General features: G+C 45.1%; 1 protein-coding gene across 1 annotated transcript in view; it reads left to right on the forward strand.

Moving 5' to 3' along the window:
• Positions 1-18,400, forward strand: part of TRIM67 (tripartite motif containing 67) — a 272,622-nt gene that overhangs the window by 135,779 nt on the left and 118,443 nt on the right. Inside the window, exons 2-3 of the mRNA XM_088457427.1 lie at positions 14,011-14,106; positions 16,696-16,818. Of these exons, the coding sequence (XP_088313553.1) occupies positions 14,011-14,106; positions 16,696-16,818 (219 nt within the window). The remainder of the gene's footprint in view (positions 1-14,010; positions 14,107-16,695; positions 16,819-18,400) is intronic.

Genomic DNA, 18,400 nt, shown 5'->3' on the forward strand with positions numbered 1-18,400 from the left:
CATCATAACTAAAAAATTCATGAAGGTAATTAGGTTTAGAACTCGCATGGAGTTCTACCTAATTACCGGAGGAATTCATCATTCCTCCTCCCCATAAGTATCTATTCTGAAAAGCTGTCAGGAAACTTTCAGAAGCCGAGACCCAGAAATAACGCGCAGACTGGAGCGTCAGAAGCAGAAGCCCTTACCCTTCAAGTGGGACCCACAGGCTGGGGAAAGAAAAGAGGAAATTTCATCGGGAGGCCAAACACATTTGGGAGCAGACCACGCTCCATATGCAGATTCAGAGGAGAGCTAAGTTGTGGCACTTTCTTCGAACAAAGCACAAGCAGTAGCATTGTCAGCCCCGCGGACCGGGACCCACAGGCTGGGGAAAGGAAGGAGCTGGAGATATCTATAAAAGGCTGTGGAGCCTATTCATCATACCTTAAAACTCTCTGGAGGTAATTAGGTTTAGAACTCGCATGGAGTTCTACCTAATTACCAGAGGAATTCATCATTCCTCCTCCCCATAACTATCTATTTCGAAAAGCTGTCATTTTTGCGATTACAGCTTTTCGGGAAATAGATAGTTATCTCTATCTACACTAACTTACCGCAGCTGGAATCCGTGCTGCGCATGCGCTGTTACATATGTAAAACCAGCGCATGCGCAGCACTGCCTACAGCGGCGGTAAGTTTGCATCTCCCCCAACCCACTCCCCCCCTCCGCTCATCTCCTCCCCGTCCCCACACTTACCTGCCCGCTGCAGCGCCTCTGGCTCCGGTGGCTGTGCTGTCACGTGTTCTCCCAGCAGCCCTCAGTACAGTTTAGAAAAAAAAAAAATTTTTCTAAACTTTATTGTGTTCTGCTGGGAGAACACGTGTCTGCACAGCCCCGGAAGCCAGAGGACGGACCAGAGCGCCGGAGGAAGACGCCGGGGGACCTCACCAGCTGGAAGCAGGTGTCACCTGCTATTCGCCACCTCACAGTGGCAAATAGTAACTCCATCAAATTCCAAAAATACATAATGTATGGGGAGTGTGGAAATTAACGCAGGGGGACTTAGCAAGGAGATATCAGTGATATCTCCTGTGCTAAGTGTGTTCATGAATACTAAAATAACGTTAATTAAGGAAAATGTCCTTAAAAACGTTATTTTATTGTTGATGAATAGGCCCCTGTGTGAGGAAGGCGGTGTGTGATGAAGCGCAGTGCACCTAATGAATAGCTTAACCAGGGATAGTTTTTTTAACCAGGTAGAACAGTAGGATTTGGTCAACACAGGGTTAAGTTGAGTACACATTAGACAATATGTCATCCGATCAGGCCGACATATCGTCCACATCGACCAGTGTGTACCCACTATGAACGACCCTGCGCGCTCCCGTGAGGTTGTTCAACAGATCGTGCCTACATGCAGTTCAATCTGTCAATGTGATGAACGACCCCATGCATTTGGATGTGGCTTGTGAATGTCATATCGTGCGGTCGTTCACCAGATTGTGTGGTGTTTACCGCCCGCAAGACATGTAGTCTGTTGCATCGTGGGTCAGCTAGGTACAAACATTGTGTACCCAGCTTTAATGTAACAGGAATACAATGTAGGAACATACAATATGACAGATCTAGCCCAGAGCAGTTTAATACATTTGGTGTGTGGTATATGGAGCACACCTGCACATACAGACAGTGGTGGAAGTGGAGTGTGTATAACATACTTCCCAACATTTGCGTGGAGGATGTCAGGACAGAAGCGCCTGTTCGGAATTAGGGGGCGTGTCGCAGGGATTGCCATACCCTTGAGCCACGCCCCATTTTCGACATGCTCGGGGCTCCCGGGAGCTGCAGGACAGCCAGAGCCAGACACAGTGTGTGCGAATGGCGCGGTCATGCAATGTCATAGAGTGTTTCCTCAACCTCCTCCACCACCCGCAGGACACTGCGGCCTGTGAGTGGGACAGTGTGACAGTGCCCAAGAAGCGGGACTGTCCCGCTGAAATAGGGACATTTGGGAGGTATTTGTATAGTACTCAGGGGTGGTGACACAGTGGCATATATATGTACCACAATGTGTCAACTGGCACAGCTTCTCTCAGGAGAACGTTCTAGTAATATGGAGTACAGAGAGAAAGATGCGCAGTAAAGCCGCACATGCTCAGCACATTAGATTGGAGGTCGCACACGTGACTTCAGTGCACCTTCACTGCTATGGGGACCCTGCAGCACCAGCAGTAAGAACGAGGAGACAGCACAGATCGCTCTCAACATTTTGAAGTTGCATATGGGTGTGCTTTTGGCAACTTACAACAGAATTATAGCACCCGTAAGGTAGACCCCTCCATGCGACTACGTTTGCAACTTTTCACCACCCACAATTTTCAAATACATACGAATTTGTGGGTATCCCTCGAAACAGCTATTTTCTCCAAATATCCTCCAAATATTATTTGATAAATAGAACCCTATATATGTTTTGTGCATCTGCTGTATATTTAAAAATCTTTAGAAGGTGTCATATGTTTATACATCTAATTAATACTTTATTATCATTATTTTTGCTAAAATAAAGTGAAAAAACACATTATTTTAGTATCACCTAAAGTTACTACAGGGCAATTGGAGTAGAATTCATAAAATTCTACTCCATCCCCTAAGTATCACTTACTTTTAGTAATCAGATCGCATTTCCCATAATTGTAATGGTAAATGCGATCTGTATGCAAGTTACTAAAAACATATTTGAAAAAAATACCTGGGGAGGCCCTGTGATAATAACCCCACCTGGAGGTGGCATTATCCAGGGTCTCCCCCGGTTACCGGACTCCTGCTCCGCTATAACGGGCAGAGCAGAGCCCGGAGCTGGCCCCAGTGATCAGCTGTGTGGTCTAAACAGACCCAACAGCTGATACACTGCAAAAAAATAGTAACCGGGACCAGAGATCGAGGCTCCGGTGATATCCTCCCTCCGTTCAGCTGGTCTCCCATACTGCACCGCGGCCCGCAGTATGGGATGTCAGCTGACCGGAGGCATGGAGGACATCACCGGAGACCGGATTATGCAGGTAAGTGCAATTAAGGGAGAGGGGGGCTTAGCACCGGGGGGTTAGCAGTGGCGGCCAGTCAGCGCATGCGCGGGCACTTGTCACAGAATTTTTTTGAGAAAATACTGTGACTAGTGTGCGGAGGGGATTCGCAGGGACAGAGCTTTATCGCAAGCTCTGTCCCTGCAAGGGACTTTTAGTAAACCCCTGTGATATTGCCTGAATTCGCAATGCGAATTCAGTCGGTAATATCACACTACAATCTGCATACCCAATGCGGATTGTAGTAAATAGAGCCCTTAATATTTTTAAATTGAAAATGTTTTAATATGTCTTTGCTATAATAAATGCATTTGCAATAAAATTTGTATATAAATTAAGTGTATGAAAAACTTTTTGTGGCACTTTCTTCAAGCGTTAGAGAAGCTCACTATTATCTGTGCTAGGGCACAGTGGTTGTTTTATCCCTTTTTTTTATCACTGCCATAAAAATATCAGACACTTATCTGAGCAGTTGGGAAACTAATGAATACTAGGCCCATGTGTTTCATTTCATTGCCTGTGTAGTAGGGCCAGCCCTATATCATACTTGCCTACTCTCTCGGGACTGCCGGGAGCCTCCCGAAAATCTGTTTTTGCTCCCGACACCCTGCAAGAGCAGGCAAGTCTCTCGCATCGTCCGCGACCCCCCCGTGACCGAATGTAAAAGTGGACGGTTCAGGTGACGATGACGCGTTTCGCGCTAAATCGCGTCATTGTAACCCCGCCCCCTACTTTGTAATGCCGTCAATATCGGCATTATAAAGCGGGGCGGGGCCACGATGACGAGAGCACGCCCCTACTCCGTCCATTACAGCCGCCCACCCTCCCTGCTGAACTGACCTGGCAGCCAGAAAGTCGGCATGTATACCCTATATACTGCCCATAGGAAGCTCGTATTATCAAATGTGAAGTTTAAATGGTGATTCCTTTTAATTTAATATGAACTATTAGCTCAGATGCAAGTGTAGACTTAGGGGTATATTTACTAAAGCGCAGGTTTTTAGAAGTGGAGATGTTGCCCATAGCAACCAATCAGATTCTACTTAACATTTATCTAGCACCTTTTAGAAGATAATAGCTAGAATCTGATTGGTTGCTATGGGCAACATCTCCACTTCTAAAAACCTGCACTTTAGTAAATATACCCCTTATAGTTTGTTTGAACGCAGTTACAGAAAAATGGAACATGGACCAAAATGAAAGAACTTTTAACATGATCACAGAGAAGATGCATGTTATTATTATTATTATTCTTTATTTATAGGGTGCCACAAGTGTTCTGCTGCGCCTTACAAAGTACATAAACAAATAATTTGACAAGTGGCTTACAGTACAATATAGGACAAGGACATGGATAATATACATTGCTACATTAGTGACCATAACACCCAGATAACCAACAATGCAAAGCAACCAAGTGTCAGGTGCCCTGGTAGAGAGTAAAGGTGCCCACACATATACCAACTTTTCATCCAATTTGGCCGATTTCGACGAATCGTGATGACAGATCATGTAAAACATGGCCAAATCGTGAGTTTCTACTCTTGATCACGATGCCGATGCTCGTCCCCGCTCGTCGTACCTAGCATCTTCAGATCTGCCGTGCTGTAGGGCAGATTAGCCAATCTGGGATACAATGCACTGGCTGCAAGATAGATCTTTAGTCAGATTGGACATTTTTAACTCCAAATCATGACCATGACTGCCTGGGGAGAGTTCAGGGAGAGTTCAGGGGAAATCGTGTACATTGGCTGATTGGGAGCAAGTCGGTATGTGTGTGGGCACCTTAAGAAGTAGATGAAGGTAGAGTAAGGAGAAGCACAAGAGAGTAGAGGCCCTGCTCGTAAGAGCTTACATTCTAAAGGGGAGGGGCAGACAAACAGGTGTGACACAGATGAGGTAAACAGGGAGGAAGGAGCATGTTGCAGCAAGTTATGATGGGAGCTGGAAGGCTTTGATGAAGTAGTGGGTCTTGAGAGCCCGTCTGAAGGATTGTAAAGAGGTGGAGAGTCTGATAGGGAGAGGGAGAGAGTTCCAAAGGTGGGGAGTATCGCGGGCAAAATCTTGGAGGCGGGAGTGGGAGGAAGTAATCAGTTGGCATGAGAGGCGGCGTGCATTAGTTCAGTGAAGGGGGCGGACAGGAAAGTGGAGGGAGATGAGGTCAGAGATGTAAATGGGAGAGGAACGGGTGAGGGCTTTGTAAGCGAGTGTGAGAACCTTGAATTGGGTTCTAAAAGGGAAGGGGAGCCAGTGGATGGCTTGTAGGGGAGGGGAGGCAGATGTAGAGCATTTGGAGTAGGGGTGTGCACCGACCACTTTTCGTGTTTTGTGTTTTGGTTTTGGATCTGGATCTTTCTTCGTGTTTTGGATCTTGATTGGTTTTGCCAAAACCACCCTTCCGTGTTTTGGGTTCTGGGTTTTGTGTTTTGGATCTGTATTTTTTTAAAAAGCATAAAAACAGCTAAAATCACAGAATGTGTTGGTTTTTCTGCTCCTATGCTATTATTAACCTCAATAACCTTAATTTACACTAATTTCCAGTCTATTCTGAACACCTCACACCTCACAATAGTGTTTTTATGTCCAAAAGGTTGCACCGAGGTAGCTGGATGACTATGCTAAGCGACACGAGTGGGCGGCACAAACACGTGACCCATCTAGGAGTGATACTGCAGTGGCAGACAGGATGGCAGTTTGAAAAACTAGGCCCCAAACTGTACATAATGCAAAGAAAAAAAAGAGGTGCAAGATGGAATTGTCCTTGGGCCCTCCCACCCACCCTTATGTTGTATAAACAGGACATGCACACTTTAACAAAGCAATCATTTCAGCGCCAGGGTCTGCCACACAACTGTGGCTGAAATGATTGGTTCGTTTGGGCCCCCACAAAACAAGCTGGCAATTAATCTGTCCCTGCACAAACTGGCTCTACGGAGGCAAGATGTCGTCCTCATCCTCCTCATCCACCGATTCCTCACCCTCTTCAGTGTTGTGTACATCCTCATCCTCACAGAGTATTAACTCGTCCCTGCTGGAATCCACCACCACAGGTCCCTCTGTACGTTCTGGAGGCTGGTCTCCCTGGAAGACTTGATAATTAATTTTTATGAACATCATCTTCTCCACATTTTGTGGAAGCAACCTCCTACGCCTTTCGCTGACAAGGTTCCCGGCTGCACTAAACACTCTTTGGGAGTACACACTGGAGGGGGGGCAACTCAGGTAAAATAGAGCCAGTTTGTACAGGGGCCTCCAAATTGCCTCTTTTTCCTGCCAGTACAGGTATGGACTGTCTGACATGCCTACTTGGATGCTGTCACCGATGTAATCCTCCAACATTCTGTCAATGGTGACAGTATCATATGTAGTGACAGTAGACATGTCAGAAATTGTTGCCAGGTCCTTCAGTCCGGACCAGATGTCCAAACTTGGTCCTGCCTGCCCTGCATCACCGCCAGCGGGTTGCTTAGGATACCTAAGTTTTTTCCTGGCAGCCCCAGTTGCGGGAGAAAATGAAGAAGGAGCTGTTGACGTGTCACGTTCCGCTTCAGCTGACAGTGTTTTCACCAGCAGGTCTTTGCACCTCTGCAGGCTTGTGTCGGCCGGAAAGAGAGACACCAAATAGGCTTTAAACCTAGGATCGAGCACGGTGGCCAAAATGTAGTGGTCTGATTTCAACAGATTGACCACCCTGGAATCCTGGCAAAGCGAATAAAGGGCTTCATCCACAAGTCCCACATGCCGAGTGGAATCGCTCCATCTTAGCTCCTCCTTCACTTTCTCCAGCTGCTTCTGCAAAAGCCTGATGAGGGGAATGACCTGACTCAAGCTGGCAGTGTCTGAACTGACTTCACGTGTGGCAAGTTCAAAGGGCTGGTGAACCTTGCACAACACGGAAATCATTCTCCACTGCGCTTGAGTCAGGTGCATACCCCCTCCTTTGCCTATGTCATAGGTGGATGTATAGGCTTGAATGGCCTTTTGCTGCTCCTCCATCCTCTGAAGCATATAGAGGGTTGAGTTCCACCGCATCACAACCTCAGCTTCAGGTGATGGCGGGGCAGGTTCAAGAGTGTTCGCTGGAGATCCAGTCTTCGGCACGCAGTCGCTGCATGGCGAAAGTGGCCTGAAATTTTTCGGGCCACCCAAAGCGTCTCCTGCACGCCCCTGTCGCTTTTCAGAAAATTCTGCACCACCAAGTTTATTGTGTGAGCAAAACATGGGACGTGCTGGAATTTGCCCAGATGTAATGCCGGACAATATTGGTGGCGTTGTCAGATATCACAAATCCCCAGGAGAGTAAGTGGGGTAAGCCACTGGGCGATGATTTCCTTCAGTTTCTCTAAGAGGTTGTCGGCGGTGTGCCTCTTACTGAAACCGGTGATACACAGCGTAGCCTGCCATGGAACGAGCTGGCGTTTCTGAGATGCTGCTACTGGTGACGCTGCTGCTGTTGCTGCGTAAGTTGATACATCTACCAAGTGGGCTGTCACAGTCATATAGTCCTTATTCTTCCCTGCTCCACTTGTCCACATGTCCGTGGTTAAGTGGACATTGGGTACAACGGCATTTTTCAGGACACTGAGGACACTTTTTCTGACGTTTCTGTACAGTCTCAGTATCGCCTGCCTAGTGAAGTGGAATCTAGACTTATTTTTGGAACCGGGGACACACTACCTCCATCAATTGTCTAAATCTCACTGCACTAATGGCGGATACCGGACGCACGTCTAACGCCAACATAGTAGTCAAGGCCTCAGTTATACATTTTGCTTCAGGATGACTGCTGTCGTACTTCATCCTCCTCGCTAAGGACTGTTGGAGGGTCAATTGTTTAGTAAAAGTAGTGGTGTTCCTACTTCCTCTCTGGGATGATGAACGACTCCCAGCAGCAGCAACAGCAGCAGCGGCAGCAGGAGGCGTAGCAATGCAGGATCCTCCGGAGGAATCCCGTATAGGAGAGTCAGTCATGCCAGTGACATGGCCTGCAGGACTACTTCCGATCCTGACTAAGGAGGAAATTGACGAGGAGGGAGTTGACGGTGTGGTTTGCAGTCACTTGGATACAACAGGACAACGGGATTTAGGTGTCCCTGGACTGCTTACGGTCTTAGCCAAAGTTTCTGAACTTGATAGTAACTTTTTATGAACGCGCTGCAGGTGCCGTATAAGGGAGGATGTTCCTAGGTGGTTAACGTCCCTACCCCTACTTATTTCACCTTTACATATGGTACATATGGCAAGACAGTTGTTGTCCGGATTTGGATAGAAATATTGCCAGACCAAAGAGGTGGAATGTTTGGTCTTCTGCCCAGGCATGACCGTGATGGGCTTTTTCATCCCACGGACAACAACTGTCTCCCCCGGAGCCTGATTTAAACAAACCACATCACCATCAGAATCCTCCTCGCCAACTTCCTCCTCAGCGCCAGCTACACCAGTATCCTCATCCTGTTGTACTTTAACAGTGAAATCTTCAATTTGCATATCTGCAAGTGGACTGTGGGTGCTCCTTTCAGCACTTGCAGGGGGCGTGCAAATGGTGGAAAGAGCCACCTCTTCCCGTCCAGTGCTGGGAAGGTCAGGCATAGCAGCCGCCACCACACTTGGACTCTCCTTGGGGATTTGTGATATCTCCTGAGAACGCACAGTTCTTCGCTGTGCTTTTACCAGCTTAACTCATTTGATTTTTTTAGTGGGAGGAGGGCTTCCATCGTCATGTGAAGCTGAACCACTAGTCTTGAACATAGGGAAAGACCTTAGCCATTCCTTGCCACTCCGTGTCGTAAATGGCATATTGGCAAGTTTACGTTTCTCTTCAGATGATTTAAATGTTTTTTTCAAGGTCATTTTCCTGAACTTTGTCATTTGGGATTGTATGTGCCCTCTACTATGACATTGGGCATCGGCCTTGGCAGACGACGTTGATGGCATGTTATCGTCTATGTCATGACTAGTGGCAGCAGCTTCAGCACTAGGAGGAAGTGGTTCTTGATCTTTCCCTATTTTATTTTTATCGGAGAAAGTTTGGTCCTCCATTTAAGTTATATTGATATATACGTGCGGCTAAGGCGCACACAAACACAGAAAATATTTTTTTATTTTGTTTGGAGTTCCCTTTGGGGGTTACAGCACCCTTTAACGGTCAAGCCAGCCCTCCCTTTACTTATGGGACACAGGCACACGCTTGGCACTACTTTGGTGATGCATGTGCGGCTACTGCGCACACAATTCACAAACACAGAAAATATTTTTTTATTTTGTTTGGAGTGTACTTTGGGGGTTACAGCACCCTTTAACGGTCAAGCCAGCCGGCCCTTTACTTATGACACAGGCGCACGCTTGGCACTACTTTGGTGATGCACGTGCGGCTACTGCGCACACAATTCACAAACACAGAAAATATTTTTTTATTTTGTTTGGAGTGTACTTTGGGGGTTACAGCACCCATTAACGGTCAAGCCAGCCGGCCCTTTACTTATGGGACACAGGTGCACGCTTGGCGCTGCTCCTTTGTTGATGCACGTGCAGCTACTGCGCACACAATTCACAAACACAGAAAATATTTTTTTATTTTGTTTGGAGTGTACTTTGGGGGTTACAGCACCCTTTAACGGTCAAGCCAGCCGGCCCTTTAATTATGACAAAGGCGCACGCTTGGCACTACTTTGTTGATGCACGTGCGGCTACTGCGCACACAATTCACAAACACAGAAAATATTTTTTTATTTTGTTTGGAGTGTACTTTGGGGGTTACAGCACCCTTTAACGGTCAAGCCAGCCGGCCCTTTACTTATGACACAGGCGTACGCTTGGCACTACTTTGTTGATGCACGTGCGGCTACTGCGCACACAATTCACAAACAGAAAATATTTTTTTATTTTGTTTGTAGTGTACTTTGGGGGTTACAGCACCCTTTAACGGTCAAGCCAGCCGGCCCTTTACTTATGGGACACAGGCGCACGCATGGCACTACTTTGTTGATGCACGTGCGGCTACTGCGCACACAATTCACAAACACAGAAAATATTTTTTTATTTTGTTTGGAGTGTACTTTGGGGGTTAAAGCACCCTTTAATGGTCAAGCCAGCCAGCCCTTTACTTATGACACAGGCGCACGCTAGGCGCTGCTCCTTTGTTGATGCACGTGCAGCCACACTGCACACAATTCACAAACACAGAAAATATTTTTTTATTTTGTTTGGAGTGTACTTTGGGGGTTACAGCACCCTTTAACGGTCAAGCCATCCGGTCCTTTACTTATGACACAGGCGCACGCTTGGCACTACTTTGTTGATGCACGTGCGGCTACTGCGCACACAATTCACGAACACAGAAAATATTTTTTTATTTTGTTTGTAGTGTACTTTGGGGGTTACAGCACCCTTTAATGGTCAAGCCAGCCGGCCCTTTACTTATGACACAGGCGCACGCTTGGCACTACTATGTTGATGCACGTGCGGCTACTGCGCACACAATTCACAAACACAGAATTTTTATTTTTATTTTGTTTGGAGTGTACTTTGGGGGTTACAGCACCCTTTAACGGTCAAGCCAGCTGGCCCTTTACTTATGACACAGGCGCACGCTTGGCACTACTTTGTTGATGCACGTGCGGCTACTGCGCACACAATTCACAAACACAGAAAATATTTTTTTATTTTGTTTGTAGTGTACTTTGGGGGTTACAGCACCCTTTAACGGTCAAGCCAGCCGGCCCTTTACTTATGACACAGGCGTACGCTTGGCACTACTTTGTTGATGCACGTGCGGCTACTGCGCACACAATTCACAAACACAGAAAATATTTTTTTATTTTGTTTGGAGTGTACTTTGGGGGTTACAGCACCCTTTAACGGTCAAGCCAGCCGGCCCTTTACTTATGGGACACAGGCGCACGCTTGGCACTACTTTGTTGATGCACGTGCGGCTACTGCGCACACAATTCACAAACACAGAAAATATTTTTTTATTTTGTTTGGAGTGTACTTTGGGGGTTAAAGCACCCTTTAATGGTCAAGCCAGCCGGCCCTTTACTTATGACACAGGCGCACGCTAGGCGCTGCTCCTTTGTTGATGCACGTGCAGCCACACTGCACACAATTCACAAACACAGAAAATATTTTTTTATTTTGTTTGGAGTGTACTTTGGGGGTTACAGCACCCTTTAACGGTCAAGCCATCCGGTCCTTTACTTATGACACAGGCGCACGCTTGGCACTACTTTGTTGATGCACGTGCGGCTACTGCGCACACAATTCACGAACACAGAAAATATTTTTTTATTTTGTTTGTAGTGTACTTTGGGGGTTACAGCACCCTTTACCGGTCAAGCCAGCCCGCCCTTTAGTTATGACACAGGTGCACGCTTGGCACTGCTTTGTTGATGCACGTGCGGCTACTGCGCACACAATTCACAAACACAGAAAATATATATTTTTTTTGCACTTGGGGAGAGCACCCCTGATGGACAGAGCACCCCCTGGACAACACTGCAGCACCCCTTTAGGACTGGGACACTGCACAGGACTTTGGAGTGGACACAGCCCCAATGGACAACTGACTGCACAACACAGTCCAGCTAGCCCCTATGGACTTTGGAGGAGTGGACACAGCCCCTATGGACAACAGCAGCACAGCACAACACAGCCAGCCCCTATGGACTTTGGAGGAGTGGACACAGTCCCTATGGACAACAGCAGCACAGCACAACACAGCCAGCCCCTATGGACTTTGGAGGAGTGGACACAGCCCCTATGGACAACAGCAGCACAGCACAACACAGCCAGCCCCTATGGACTTTGGAGGAGTGGACACAGCCCCTATGGACAACAGCAGCACAGCGCAGCACAACACTACACTGCACTACACTACCCTACACTACACAGCCCAGCCAGCCCTAACTCCCACCCTCCCTCTTCACTGTCCACAGCCGAGTGAGAAAATGGCGCCGACGCGGGTACCTTATATAGGATCCAAATCCCGCGATACCCGGAAGGCGGGATGATGACGTTTTGCCTCGATTTCAGATCCGAGTCAGGCGGGAAAAGTCGAGCCTGAATCTGCTCGGCCTCGGATCGGGGGGCTCGGGGGGGTTCGGATTTCAGAAATCCGAACCCGCTCACCCCTAATTTGGAGAGGAAGATGAGTCGAGCAGCAGCATTGAGGACAGACTGGAGAGGAGAGAGATGGGGAGGCCAGAGAAGAGGAGGTTACAGTAGTCCAATCTGGATATGACCAGTGAGTGTATGAGGGTTTTGGTGGCATCCTGGGTGAGAAAGGGTCTAATCTTGGAAATGTTTTTGCTACAGTATAATGTATAGTGTAAATATCGGTGATATCGGAGCACATCAAGCAGCCGTCTTGCCCTTGAGGTAGGTTTGACCAGCCGCAGACTCAGCAGCTCTCCTGACACGCAGAGGGTTCTCATGCTACGTAGGAGATTGCAAGGGCTAACTTATGCACGTCCCTGTAACGTTGTTTAAATGGGTCAGACACCCCCTCGTTACCTCCCCCCAAATGCTGACAACCTGTCACTCACTTTGCGAATGGATCCTTTGTGCGTGCGGAATCGCAAAACAATCACAGCGCATTTGCGGTGCGGCTTATACGCATATCGTATTGGTAAACAATCAAAATTATCTGCATAAAAATTACATTAGCATCCATCTCTGAATCAGGTCCAGTATTCAGTAGGGCTGTTTCACTGTTCCTGGGATTTTCCACTCTGGTGGGACATTATTGGGATGCGATTTTTTTGAGCAAGTTGCAAACCACCAAATGTATTGAAATGAAAAATCGATGTCTAATGATTTTGTGACCCTTAATGTACTGCATATCACTGCTCATTTTATAGATATGAAAAAAACTCCAGCTTACTGTTTTGTGTTGTATTATTATCTCTTACGTGGGGGGAGAGGAGGCCTTGGATTGCTCTTCGTACTGTCTATAGAACCAACTTTCAGATGGTCTTGCTGTTCCTAATTTATGATTCTATTATATGGCCTCTCAGCTGGCGCATCTGGTCTCCTGACTATGCGCTGGTTCTAGTGTTCCTTCTAGGTCCGGCACAGGGCAGGGCACCAGGCCGTAAAAAGAGTACCCGAAAAGGTGGGGTGGCCATGAGAAAGTCTTGGGGGCATGCCAGCACTTACGGACATGCTGGGCTGCCCCCAAGCTCTCCCCTCACTGTGAATAGATGCCGTGCGCATGCGCACGGCATCTATTCACCGGCGGTGAGCGCTGCACAGGCCTTGTTGGTCTGGCAATTTGCAAAGGATTTGTTTGGGAGAAATGGTCTGGATCCTGATGTCCCCCTCTGGGTTAACTGGTCATGCTCGTTTTGGAGTATTTTTGGCTTTCCTATGTTGTCTGATAAATATTTCACCTATTTCTGTACAATATTGTTAATTCCTTTGAACGATTACGGTTAGACTTTGGCTTTCCTCACACAGCCTTTTATAGATATCTCCAACTCCACCATGCTGTGCGTGCCTAGTTTGGAAATTACCTTCTTCGGTATCTTCTTCCCCTCTTAAACTCACACTTCTTTAATTGGCCCGTAACAAAGTAATTTCCTATCTTTACTGTGACCTCACCTCCTGACACCTCCCGGGTATCCTTCTTCCCTATAGGAATAGGTGGGAGGTGGATTTGGGTTCCTTTCAAGATGACCATTGGCCTCAGATTCTGAGTTCTCTCTGTTACACCTCCCCCCGTGACCGATTTCAACAAATCCAATTGCAAACTTAACTAGGTAGTGTTTGATTCCACTTATGGGGAGTAGATGTTTAGCTTACTCATGACACTGCTACATTTGTAGGCTCAGGGACATATATAGAGAAATACAAGTAAAGCACAGCAATTAAGTAAAAGTTCCTTGAATACTAATAGATGGAAATGATGTTCACATCTATCTTCTTTTATTTTATCTTCTTATGCAGGCACAGCTTTCCCAAGCTTTGAGTGGAGTTTCTGATAAAGCAAAGGAAGCCAAAGAATTCCTGGTTCAGCTAAAGAACATACTTCAACAAATCCAGGTATTATAGCTCCCTTACGCGGGTGCATTAAAAAAGTTATGCAACACACCATTGTGTAAGAAGGAGGATTGTTACATTAAGTGATCATGTTACATAGGGATGTTTTATCCTCGTCTTAGAATCCTTAAAAAATGAGTCGTGATACAGATAGGACTGTTTATTGATAGACTAACAGATCAGGCAAAAACAGTAGGCAGTTATTTCCCTTAGCATAACACTTCTAAAATGATTTCATATATATTAAAATGCTCTATATTGTTGTTGTTTTTTTTTGCCACGGGGCATATTGATTATAAGTAGCCATGAAAAGTTCTGGCTAAAAAAATAACAATATTACAAAAATAGGACATAACTGAGTAGATATATTTTATATACTCTGTCCTGCTACATGACAGCACTCAACAATAATAACTTACTGTTATCATCATGCTATATGAAACCACCAATCTACATTGCTGTGACTACCTGACGTCACTCATTGGCAGATGGCACCAATGCTGTCTTGATTACGTAGTAGACCATCTGGTACTGATTTAGTTGTTTATTTTGAGGGTAATTATGATATTTAGTGTTTTATATACTGACTCCATAACCTTGGAAGAACCAATGTTTTATTAGCAATGTCTATTTGTGATCATGTTATTGCTACATTTTTGGCTTGTTACCGAGTCAGCGCTATACAGATATGCCGCAAACTTTTGTATATATTGTGGGACTCAATACTTGATTAATTCCTGCCATTGCCTTTTGCTTATTTTAGAAAACAAGTAGGGCATACACACACAACGATTGAGTTAATGAACGATTTTAGTAAACGATTTTCTACCTTGAAAAAATGAACTAAAATCGTTTACTAAAGTTGTTCATTTACTATGTTCATTTAAATGTAATGAACGATTTTTATGAACTACAAACGATTTTTGCATAATAACTTAATGAAAATTGTTGAGTTGACAAGTCTGACTGAACTACAAACGACAAACGTGAACGCGCACGAACAATAATCGTACATCGTTTGACTCAGAAAGTGAACGATTTTTTCAAACGATTATCGTTAAACGATATCGTTTAATGATAATAGTTCAAAAAATTGTTGTGTGTGTATGCACTTTTACAGAGCAGTCCACACAGAAATGCAAAATAAATTCTAGTGAAATATTAAATATCTGGGCTTATAGCACACATGTTGATATTATGATGAATCTAGCAATAAGGGCTCTATTTATCAACATTATTTTTACTAAAATAATGTGAAAAAGGGTGTTTTCACACCCTTTTCACATTATTTTAGTATCACCTATAGTTATTACAGGGCAATTGGAGTAGAATTCGTAAAATTCTACACCAACTCCTAAGTATCACTTATTTTTAGTAAAGCAGATCGCATTTCCCATAACTGTAATGGGAAATGTGATCCGACCAGAGTTACTAAAAATAAAATGTGAAAAAATACCGGGGGAAGCCCTGTGATAATAACGCCACCTGGAGGTGGCGTTATCCAGGGTCTCCCCCGGTTACCGGCCTCCCGCCCTGCTCTAACGGGGAGAGCAGAGCCGGGAGTCGGTCCCAGTAATCAGCTGTGTGGTCTAAACAGACCGCAAGCTGATTACTGTAAGAAAAAGAAGAAAAAAACAGTAAAAAAAAAATTTACTTACCTGACTCCAGGGACCGGTGATCGGGCCTCCGGTGATGACTCCCCTCCGGTCAGCTGGTCTCCAGTAGTGCACTGCGGCCCGGTCATCAGGTGATCGGGCCCCAGTGCAGTATGGGAGATCACCTGACCGGAGGAATGGAGAACATCACTGGAGGCCCGAAGCATGCAGGTAAGTGCTATTAAGGGAGGGGGGGTCGCAGGGGAGAGGAGGTCGCGGGGGGGTTCCGTGATCGTGGGGGCGGGGCTTAGCACTGGGGGCGGGGCTTAGCGCCGGGGGGTAGCAGCGGCGATCGGTCGGCGCATGCGCGGGCACTTAATCACGGTATTTTTTTGCAAAAATACCGTGATAAGGCTCCGAAGGGGATTTGCAGGGACAGAGCTTTATCGCAAGCTCTGTCCCTGTAAGGGATTTGTAGTAAATCCCTGTGATATTGCCTGAATTCGCAATATCACACTACAATCTGCATTCAATATGCGGATTGTAGTAAATAGAGCCCTAAGAGAGGAGCACGCCACCCCTATTTATCAAATATGAGAGATTGTCTGTATCTGTAGGGCTTACAATACTCTCTAAGCTTAACCTGGTCTCCACCTGAGAGCTCCCAGATACATCTCCTCTCTGGAGATGTAGACAGTATATTGCCACACAAAGGACAAGGCTGATCAACCCTGCTGGGAATATCTTCATAAGATAGAGCCAGTTTGCTTTAATAAAATGTGAGTATCAATAAAGGATAAACTCATATTTTGTGCACACTCTACCTATCGTGGAATCTGTGAAAAAAAATTATGTATACGGAGTACTTGCTAGAATTGAGAAATGCAAATCTAAATATTCATCTTTATCAAGATTTTGTTTTGTTTTGTTTTTAGATTGCATCTCACCATTTTCTCTCAGTTAGCTAACACCTCTCGCATGATTGACTTGCTTTTAGGAAAATGGACTGGAGTATGAAGCATGCTTGGTTGCTCAATGTGATGCTCTGGTGGATGCATTAAATCGTCAGAAAGCGAAGTTACTCACCAAAGTCACTAAAGAACGAGAACATAAATTCAAGGTGAGTAGCTATATCCAAACTTTGAGCAAGCGATACATATACAATATAATAATATGACACATTAACCTGCTACAGTATTAAATCAATGCATTTGCTTTTGACTTAATGTTTGCTGGGTTTTAAGTAATGTAGATATTTTGCTTGATTTGCCATAATTTACTTATTTTGGCAAATTATCATAACTAGCCTATCAAACAGGGAGCATGTCGCTTAATAATGTTAAGAACATTATTTGGGTGTAGCGTCATTTTTAGTTACTGGGCTGTTGTGCATTCACTGTTGCTATAATGCTATTTCTCTGTTGTGCCATTGTATTATGTGGCGAGAGACTGCTAGATTAACGCTAAGAGCTGGGGATGGTGGCTAAAGAATGGTTATTAATAATTACAGATGATTGGAATAGACTAGACCTGATCAAAGGCAAATTCATGTAGTACCACACAATTTCTTACATAGGGTGATATGTAAAGTAGAGTGGGATTAGAGCTGTTCAAAAAGGGACTTGTTCCCTCTCATATAATATGCTAAGAAAATAAAAGAGCAGAAGAAGAGTACAATACATTATATGGTAAAAATATATATATACTAAAAATACTTACTACAGCAAACTAGTTAATATGGCATAGCAATGCCATTAGATGTTCAAATATAGAACTATCAATAGTAAATACAACTATTATAAGTGACCAAGTGCAGACCATGTCCAACTTACACTGAACATGTATGTATTCAAAATAAAGATGTATCATATCTGAAATAGCACATTGCAAGATATTTGCTAGACTTCACAGTTACAGGGCCTGATTCACAGATGTACGTTAATCTGATGATTAAAGTACATCTCCGATGTTGAGGGGACTGCGCAGGACCCATTCTGCGCATCTGCAGACACTCCCAAGCCACAGCATGATTGACATGCTGTGGCGTATGGGGGGTGGAGCGGGGGCATGGCTGGTCACTGGTACAGGTACGGGTACCGGAAACGCAGGCTTGTTACCCCTGTTTTCCGTGAGAGACGAGGACAGGGTCTGCATCGGTGGATGCAGATTCCTGGCCTCTTAAGTGACCAACAGCCTGACCAAAGGAGCAGCCATCGCGACCAATCTCTCTCTCTCTCTCTCTCTCTATATATATATATATTCAGGTTGAGTCTCCCATATCCAAATATTCCGAAATACTGACTAATTTTGGCGTAACTGAGATAATGAAGCCTTTGATTTTTGATGGTTCAATGTACACAAACTTTGTCTGAGACACAAATAATTAAAAATATTGTATAAAATTACCTTCAGGCTGTGTGTATAAGGTGTATATTAAACATAAATGAATTTCATTTCTATTCACAAACTTTGCTTGAGCCACAAAATTATCGAAAATATTGTTTAAAACTACCTGCAGGCTGTGTGTATAACCTGTATATAACACATAAATGCATTCTGTGTGCATATTGGGGACCCATTCCCAAGATATTTCATTATGATATGCAAATAATCCAAAATACGGAATATTCTGTTATCCAAAATACCCCCGGTCCCAAGCATCTTGGTTATGGGAGACTCAACCTGTATATATATATATATAT

Source organism: Taudactylus pleione, unplaced genomic scaffold, assembly GCF_031769625.1.
Source record: "Taudactylus pleione unplaced genomic scaffold, aTauple2 ptg000760l, whole genome shotgun sequence".
Taxonomy (NCBI): domain Eukaryota; kingdom Metazoa; phylum Chordata; class Amphibia; order Anura; family Myobatrachidae; genus Taudactylus; species Taudactylus pleione.